Source organism: Columba livia, chromosome 4 (genome assembly GCF_036013475.1).
Source record: "Columba livia isolate bColLiv1 breed racing homer chromosome 4, bColLiv1.pat.W.v2, whole genome shotgun sequence".
Taxonomy (NCBI): Eukaryota; Metazoa; Chordata; class Aves; order Columbiformes; family Columbidae; genus Columba; species Columba livia.
Genome location: NC_088605.1, coordinates 260956 through 269303, shown reverse-complemented (window position 1 = coordinate 269303; position 8348 = coordinate 260956). Strand labels below are relative to the sequence as shown.

General features: G+C 68.8%; 1 protein-coding gene across 3 annotated transcripts; it reads left to right on the top strand.

Annotated features, from left to right (window-relative positions):
• Positions 1-995: 995 nt before the first annotated feature.
• On the top strand, positions 996-7392 carry DOK1 (docking protein 1). 3 transcript variants are annotated; one of them, XM_065060068.1, is made up of 5 exons: positions 996-1167; positions 1587-1880; positions 4161-4272; positions 4398-4570; positions 5918-7392. In XM_065060068.1, exons 1-5 carry the CDS (start codon positions 1105-1107, stop codon positions 7004-7006), a joined length of 1731 nt encoding a protein of 576 aa, XP_064916140.1. In that variant the 5' UTR covers positions 996-1104; the 3' UTR covers positions 7007-7392. The 3 variants fall into 3 exon arrangements, with proteins under 3 accessions (XP_064916140.1, XP_064916141.1, XP_064916143.1); XM_065060071.1 differs by having other exon boundaries at positions 1023-1167; positions 1625-1880; XM_065060069.1 differs by lacking the exon at positions 1587-1880.
• The last annotated feature ends 956 nt before the right edge of the window (positions 7393-8348 follow it).

Below are 8348 nucleotides of genomic sequence, written 5' to 3'. Positions count from 1 at the left end.
CCTGCAGCGAGGCACTGCCAAGGGCCCTCCCTGCAGCTGTCGCCACCTGCAGCTGTTTCCTCTGGCCCACAGGCACGGGCTCGCATGGGAGAAGTGGGAATCAGAGGCCTAGAAAATCAGGATCAGTGGTATCTCCCTCTCCCCTTTGCAGGTCAGCGTAGTGCTAGGAAGCCAAGTCATGGAGTCTGGGCCATCAAAGCAGCCAGGAGCCCAAGAACGCTGCGCAGCAGTGGCCGGGCAGGAGAGAGGCCATCAGAGCGCCCGCAGGCCAGCAAGGTCTGCCCGAAGCGCAGCGCTGCAGCACGGGGAGCGCGCAGAGCCCCAGCCCCTGGACGGGGTCTCACGACCAGAGTCGCACACAGCAGCAAACCCACACTCATAACCTCAATAAAACCTCCTAAGCAGACTGGCACACAGCACCACAGCCGTGCGCTGGGGGCAGGGCAGGAAAGCCAGCCCAGCTCTACCGGGGTGGGTTATTCACGGGCCGGGACTGCGGGCGCAGGCCGTGCTGGTACTTGCTCCTCGCCCCGTGCCCCACCAGCCCCAGCGAGTCCTGCCCGGAGCGCCGAGTTCAGCCTGGCCTGGGAAGACCGCCGCGCAGACCGGAGCGGCCGCCGCAGCGCTGGCAGCACCCGGGGCCCCCGCAGTGCCCAGGAAACGGCTCGGCCAGAGGGGAGACGTGGGTGACGCTGCCCTGTGCACAGAGACTGGCAGAGGTCAGGCAGGGCTGTGCGCACACGGGCGTGCTTGCGGAGCCCTCCCTCTCCCTGCCGTCTGCGGGAGCGCCCGGTGCCCGCTCTGCGGCCTCCTGGGACTGGGAGCGGAGCTCGGCGTCCCCCGACTCTTCGCCTCCCGCGCTCTCCCCCAGCCGGGGCCGCGCGAGGGCCCTCCGGACCCCGGACCCCACACCCTGCAGCCCCAGGCCCCGCGCGCTCGTGTCAGGGCGTGGCAGCACACGTGACCACACGCCGCACGCACGCACGCGCCTCCCTCCGTCGCTTCCCCCGCACGTGCGTCCCTCGCGCGGCCCCGCCCCCCGGCGGCGCGTGCGGAAGCGCGCGGCGCGTCCCGGCGCGTCCCGGCGTGTCCCGGCGCCGCGGGATGGACCCGCCGGCCAAGGAGGGGCCGCTGCTGGTGCAGCACAGCCACAAGTTCGGCACCAAGGTGGGTGCTGCCGGCACGCGCCGTTCCGCGGGGCGGGGATGGGGCGGGACGGGCCCGCGCGGCGGGACTGGACCGGACCGGGTGGGCGCCTTCCCCTCCCTCCCTCCTCTCTCCCGGGGCCGGGCGGGCTCCATGCCGGCCCCGCGCCGCCTCCCGGGCTGGGCCCGCCGTCCCCGCGGCCCGCGGCCGCCCCGGCCCTGCGCGCTGCCGGGCGCCGCCGGGCGATTGGGGAAGTGGGGCCGGAGCTCTGTCGGCCGCCGGTACCCGCGCCCGGCCGGGCGGCGCCCCGGGGCTGTCTGGGCACGGGGACCGGCGGGCGCGGGTGGGGCCGGGCTCTTGCCGCGGGCCGGGCCGGGCGGGGGCAGCCCCGGCCCCCCGCGATCCGCCGGCCCGGCCCGCGGTGACGCCGCCGCTCGCAGCGCTGGAAGCGGAGCTGGTTCGTGCTGTACCCCGCCAGCCAGCACGGCGTCGCCCGCCTCGAGTTCTTCGACTGCAAGGAGCCGCTGTCGCCGGAGCGGCTGGGCAGCCGGCGGCTGGCGCGGACCGTGGTGCGGCTGGCGGACTGCACCAGCGTGGGGCCCGTGCCCGACAGCGGCCCCCGCGCCGGCACCGCCGTGTTCCGCCTGGACGCCAGCGGCAAGAGCTACCTCTTCGCGGCCGAGAAGCAGCAGAGCGAGGAGTGGGTGGCGAAGCTGTGCGAGATCGCCTTCCCGGTGAGCCCCGGGCGGAGGGGGCTGGGGGTGCCGGGGCTTCGGTGCGACCCCTTCCCACGCAGCGGGAGGGGACCCGTGGCACGCAGGGGTGGTCCCACGCCCCGGGACTCTAGTTCCTTCTTGATAGTTCCCCTGTGCCAGCAGCTGCATGGGTTATGGGACTGCTTGGCATGCCGACAGTAATTCTTGGTTGCAGCTCGGAATTTCAAGGGAGCTCTTCCCCGCAGCAGGGAGCCTGTCCTCACGCCCCGCAGAGAGCCCGCGGGGCCGGCGGTGGCTGAGCGGCGTTTCCTCTTGGCACAGACACCGCTGTGCTTCCTGCCGCGGCGGCAGCGGAAGCAGGGCTGAGCGCGGTGCGGGGCTGAGCGTGTTGCAGAGCTGCGTTCCGGGACCCCCGGCTCCTGGGCGGCAGCACCAGCAGCAGCTGCAGGGCCGCTGCAGCCCCTTGCCCAGCCCCAGCCTTGGGTCTCGCTCCTGCCTGCTGCTGGGAACACCCCATCAGTGCCGGGCCCGCGGCACAGCCCTTCAGCTCCCTGTCCTCTCTCTGTGCCCTTGTGTCAGCCCTGCAGCCTCTGCGGGGGCAGCTTGCACCGCAGGTGGCCCATGAGCACGGTGATCCCCGTGGCCCTGCAGAGCAGCCCGTGCCGGCCCTGCCCCGTGGTCTCCTGCTCTCGCTCCTGGTGTCTGCACAGCGCTGGGTTGTGTTCCAGCCAGCTGCAGGCTCCGAGCGCTGGGCTGCGTTGCAGGATGGCTGGCTGCACGGCTGCATCTCCCAGCAGTCCCTGTGAAGCCAAACGTGTCTGTGCAGTAAGAGCCCCGCTGACCAGGACAAGAGGCACTGGTGGAATACTGGACATCGCTGCATGTCTGTGCTCGTGTCTGTTTGGTGCGGACGGCGTTGCAGCCTTCGTCCCGGGTCAGGAACACAGCATGTGCCTTTGGGGTGGTGCAGGGTGCCGTCTGCTCGGGGCAGGGCGTGCTCCCGCCTGCCTGCGCGTGCTCGCTGTCAGCCGGCGTGCCTGAGGTCCGGAAACAAGCGGGCGCTTGAGCGGGAGCGCGCAGGGACAGCGTGTGCTCTGCAGAGGCCCGGCCCGGAGCGCGAGGCGCAGGAGCCGCCTGTGGCCTCTCTGCAAAAAGCTGAAGACCATTAATTGTGATTTCTGGTCATCCGCACAGAGAATATGAGTTTGTGTCCCGTTTGTTGCTGCCCAGAGGGTGAGCGGGGTCCAGTAGGTTGGGAACTGGGGCTAGGAGCCATTTGGAGTTCAGAACAGAATTTCTCTTTCTTTTGAAGACGAGGGAAAGCGCCGTCACGCAGTGCTGAGGGGCTCTAGCAGATCGGCTGGTCCCCGGCCGGAACCTGCCGTGTTGGGGCTTTAGCTGAGCAGAAGCTGCTGCTGTGAGCGCTAAGGACACGGGGGTTTAGCAGTCCACGCTCTGTGTAGGGGCCAGACAAGGGGGCCTGATGGCCCTTTTTGGGCCTTGTCTCTAGGTAAGAAGCTCATCTGGCAGGGCATTTGGGAGCTCTTGGTTCGCATGGGGCTTTCCCGGAGGAGGATCTTTGCTGTTTGGTGGCAGCACCGTGGGTGTGTCGCCCACACAGGCCCTTAGGGGACCTTGCTGCAGGGACGCAGCTGCTGACGCGTGCGCGTTGCACTTTCAGTTCTGCATGTGCTAAAATAGAAGCGCTCGCTTCCCTTCCGCGGGCCGAGCGCTGGTGCCGGCACCGCCCTGCCCGTGCAGAGAGCACACAGACCCTGCGTTACCGGGTCATCCCCTCGGCTCCTTCCGTTGCCGTGATGCTGGGACAGTGTCCCAGGCCCATGCGATGTTTTGGGCACCGGTGTCACCTGTGCTGGGGCACCTCGGAGAGGAAGCAGAGCTGTTCTCTGCCTCGGCACCCCAGCAGCCGCACGACCGTGCTGGAGTGGGGAGATGAGCAGCGATCTGGGCACACGGGACCCCCAGTTGCTGCCCCACATCTCAGTGCTGTGCTGGGGCAGGGTCTGCTGGGCAGGGCCACCGGTGTAACTGCTTTTATCTGCACATCATTCAATGCACTGCCCAGCTGGGGCCGAGTGTCCTGCCAGGAGCGCCAGGGCCGCTCATCAGTGTTCACGCTGGACCTGGGCGGGCAAGGGCTTGGCAATGGCTGCAGGACGACCGAGCTGCGTGGGGCTGGCCAGGTCCTCGGGGAGGGCGGTGGGTCCCAGGCGACACGGGGCTGGGGGCGCAGGGGCTGATGTGGGAGCTGGGGGCTGATCTGCTCTCCCTCGTCAGGGAAGCGGCTCCAGCAATGCTGGCGTGGCGGCCCAGCGTGGCAGAGAGGGCAGCGGGGAGGCGCCGGCCCTGGAGATGGCCGTGAACTCCATCTACTGCTCCAGAGACGAAGGTGGGACCTGCCCTGACCTTGGGCCGTTTTCTGCGGGCCTGTCCTGCTGCTGCTCGGGGGGCAGGACGAGGCCTCGCCTGGGGACGCGGCTTCCTCTGCCGTCCCCTGAGCCCCTGTCCCCACAGTGAACGCCTTCTGGGTGACGGTGCAACGGACCGAGGCTGCGGAGCGGTGCGAGCTGCGCGGCGCCTACGTGCTCAAGGCTGAGCGTGACAGCCTCGTCCTGAAGGACCCGCGGACAAACGAGACCCTCTACGTCTGGCCCTACCGGCTGCTGCGGAGATACGGCCGGGACAAGGTGGGGGCAGGGGGTGCCCGTGGCAGGGTCCCCAGGGTATCTGTGGTCCCGTCTGCCCTCAGCTCCCGCCTGTGCCAGCACGCAGGAGCGTGGGCTGCCGGACACCCGTCCCCGCGAGGGCGTGGCTGTGCAGGGCCCCGCTCTGGTCCTTGTCCCGCCGCTGTGCTGCAGCCCGTGCCGTGGGCTGGTGTGTCCCTCCGTGCTGCGCACAGGCCGTCCCCGGCCTCCAGGGACCGCGGTTCCCTCTGAAGGACGGTGGCCAGAGCAGGAGGGGCTGTGTGAGACACCAGTTACTCTGGGCTTGTTTACCTTGCGGGGCACGCTGCTCTTAGCCGGGCTGAACCGTGTCCCCTCTCCAGTGCCCTCCAGCAGCGGGTCCCCAGTCTCACTTGCTGCTCCCTGGATCGCAGGAGGCGCCTGTGGCGCTGGGCGGGAGGAAGTGGCTCCCAGAGCCGTTTATAGAAGTGATGGTGTCAGCTGCAGTTTGCTGGCGGTGTGTTCTGTGGCACTTTATCAAAACAGAAGCAGAAGCGGAGCTGCTCCTGGCGAGGCGTGTGGCGCGTCCGCAGGGTCTGTGGCCGGGCAGGACCAGAGCCGCACCGCGAGGGGCAGGCGCTGCTCCCCGTCCCCGCGCAGTGACAGCCGGCTTGTGCGTGGCAGCGCCGACCCACAAGCGGGGTCTGGCCCCCGAGGCTGCTGCTGCCCGCAGGAGGTGCAGCGAGCAGAGAACCCACCTGGGTTCGGAGGCCGAGGTTCGGGGGGGCTGCGTTCAGGCCTGAGGAGCTGCCTTGGTGCAAGACTTCTCTTTATGGTACTTTGTACCATTAACAGAGTAACGCTGGTGAGGCAAATGCTTTGCTTGCTACTGGTAGCCAAACTGCTGGTTCTGGCCTTTTTCCTGTGGAAAGCCGTGTTCCTCCGTCTTGTGTTTCCTGCTCAGGATCGTTTCCCTGCTGCCTGACTAATGCTGGCTTACCCAAGGTACCCGTAACAGTTCTGGCCGCTGAGCTGTCACTGGTCTTCTCGCCCTGCTCCGTTCGCAGTGCTGACTGTGTGTGATTTCCTACGCTGACGCCGGGTGCTGGAATTGCTCGCGTGAGGCAGCAGGGCCTGCGTCTCTGACCCGGGTGTCTCGTAGGGATGTCCCCTCCAGTGTGCGTCCTGCTCCAGCTTGACGCCTGCTCTGGCCCCGCGCAGCGTGTCCCCGGGGCGGCGCTGGCGGAGCTGCGGCCCTCGCTGCGGGGAGCGGGATGGTCAGGGAGGTCTCGTGCGGGGCCGCGGCCGCGCGCCCTTCGGCAGGATCCGCAGCCTGCGCAGCGCGGGCCTGACCCCCTCGCTCCCCCGCAGGTGATGTTCTCCTTCGAAGCTGGCAGGCGCTGCGACTCCGGCCCGGGGAACTTCACCTTTGAGACCAAGCAGGGCAACGAGATCTTCCACCTGGTGGAAGCCTCCATCCGCCAGCAGAAGGCGCAGGCGGAGGAGAACCGGCAGAGCTGTGGCTCGCTGGACTCGGACGGCCCCGGCGTGGTGCTGCTCCGCCAGGCCCTGGCCGACTCCCTGAGCCTGGAGCTGCCCGCGCAGGGGGATGACGCCCCGGCACCCAAAGCGGGGCTGGCGCCCAGGCCCGGCGCGGCGGCAGAGGAGAGAGACGCCGCGTGTCTGCTGAAGAGCCGGACTCTGCCGGAGCTCCCCGTGCCGCCGGCCAAGCCCGCGGTGCTGAGCAACCCCCCGCGCTCCCCGCTGCCCCGGGCGCCCTGCGCTGTGCTGCCGGCCGAGGACCCGTCCTGCGTGTACTCGGAGCCGCTGGACTCGGTGAAGGGCGCGCGGCCCCGCCCGGACCCGCTGTACTCGGACCCCGTGGACAGCAAACCCGCCAGTGGGGCCAAGGACGAGGCAAAGCTCCGGCCGCCGGCGCTGCCGTACTCGGCCGCGTACGAGCGGGCACAGGCCGAGGGGCCCGGCCCGGCCCCCCCGCACAGGGAGCACATCTACGATGAGCCCGAGGGCCGTGCCCCCCGCTCGCTGCCCCCCGCCGCCTGCATCTATGACGAGGCGCGGCCCGCGGGCGACGCCTGGCGCACCCAGGGCCATGATGGCCACGCCGGCTACGAATACCCCTACAGCCCTGGCACTGACGACTACTCGGTACCCACCTTCCAGGCCAAGGCCAAGGGCCCCAAGCCGGTGCCTGCCCCCAAGCCCCCGGCAGCCTTGGTCCCTAAAGGTGCCGAGCGGAGCAGGGACGTTGGCCGGCGGCGGGGGAACGCTGCTCCGGAGAAGGGGGTTGTCAAACCTGGCCTCAACAGCAGCAACAACAACAACAACGTGCAGGGGCTGTACAGCCGGGTGGTGAAGCCCCAGAACAAGCAGAAGAAGGAGCAGTCTGTGGATGAGTGCAGCTTGTCACCCGTCTATGAGGACTTGGGAGAGATTTAGCGTGCTGCTGCTCCATACCTGCCCAGAGGGGCTGGGGTTGGGGCTGCTCGTGGCCGGCCGTGGCTGCTGGCCCCAGGTCCGGGGGGCTCGGGGCCGCGGCTGCTCCGGCTCGGGTCCCCGAGGGCTGTGTCTCCCGGAGGCCCGTCCGCAGCGAGAGCGGCACAGCCGTGGCCGGTGTGGGTACCGGCGTGGCCCCCGCTCTGGCGCTGGTTCTGCTGCCACCCCGACCAGCTGGCCCGGCTGCCCTGCTGCTGCTGCTCCGCTCGCTCTGACCAGCCTGCGGGGCCGGGGCGCCCATTGTGGTGCCTGGGAGACTGCTCGCCATCAGTTTCCAGAAGTATTTTTATACAAAATTATTTTAATATTAAAATCTGTGTGTCTGAGAATGAAGCGTTTGCCTGTGGCATGTCTGGGTGTGAGGCCCGTGGCTGGGGCGGTGCTGTGGAGGCGGCCAGCGGAGCCGTGCTCACGTGCTGGCTCGTTTGGTCTGTGCCGCAGCTGCTGAGCCAAGGGGACCACCGAGGAAAGAGCGCGTGGTGCTTTCCGCTGCGGTCGATGTCCCGATGTCAGGGGATCGGGGGTTGTGGGAGTCAGGCAGGCAGGTGCGCTTACGCGCTGATCGGGGCACAGAGTTGTCAGTGTAAGGCTGGGCAGCTCTGCTGCAGCTCAGCGACTGGATCAGTCACAGGATCTCTCCTTCCCCACCCGGATCCCTCTGCTGGTTTCCTCCTCTCCCAGCTGCTCTTGAAAGGCCTGGGATGGCCCAGCCCGGGTCCTGTTGACTTCAGCGGCCACGTCTGTGATCTGTGCTGTGTGCTCCGAGGCTGGGGGCTTGGCTGTGGCTGGGCAGAAACCTGCGCGGGGGAGAAAACAGCTTGTCCTTTTGGTGCTGGTAATGGTTTTGAGAGATGCCATGTCCCTTTGCGTGGGGCTGGAGCGGTGCCTTGGGATCGGCTGGCGCTGCCGGTGACGCCTGCCCGTTTCCTGGCCCGGTGTGCTGACGGCCGAGCGGCGGCTGTCGCGCAGCTCCGCGATGCGCCTGCGCGGGGCACCGAGCGCGACCTCTGCAGCCCCGCGCACACCCGGGAGTCCGGAGGGTCAGGCCCCCAGGCTGGTGGGATGGTGACAAGGCAGCAGGTCCCGGCTGGGCGTTTGTCTGATGCCCGGGTGCAGGGGGGAGCCCAGTCCTGTGGTGACACAGCACAGCTGTGGCCGGGACCAGTCTGTGTTTGTTCTCCTGGGCCGGGTCCCGTTCCACACTGGGGTTTGGCTGCCGGGCAAGGGAAAAAGGCGAAGGGGTTTCTGAGGGAGGCTGAGGCGGTTCCTGCCTGGGACGAGCAGC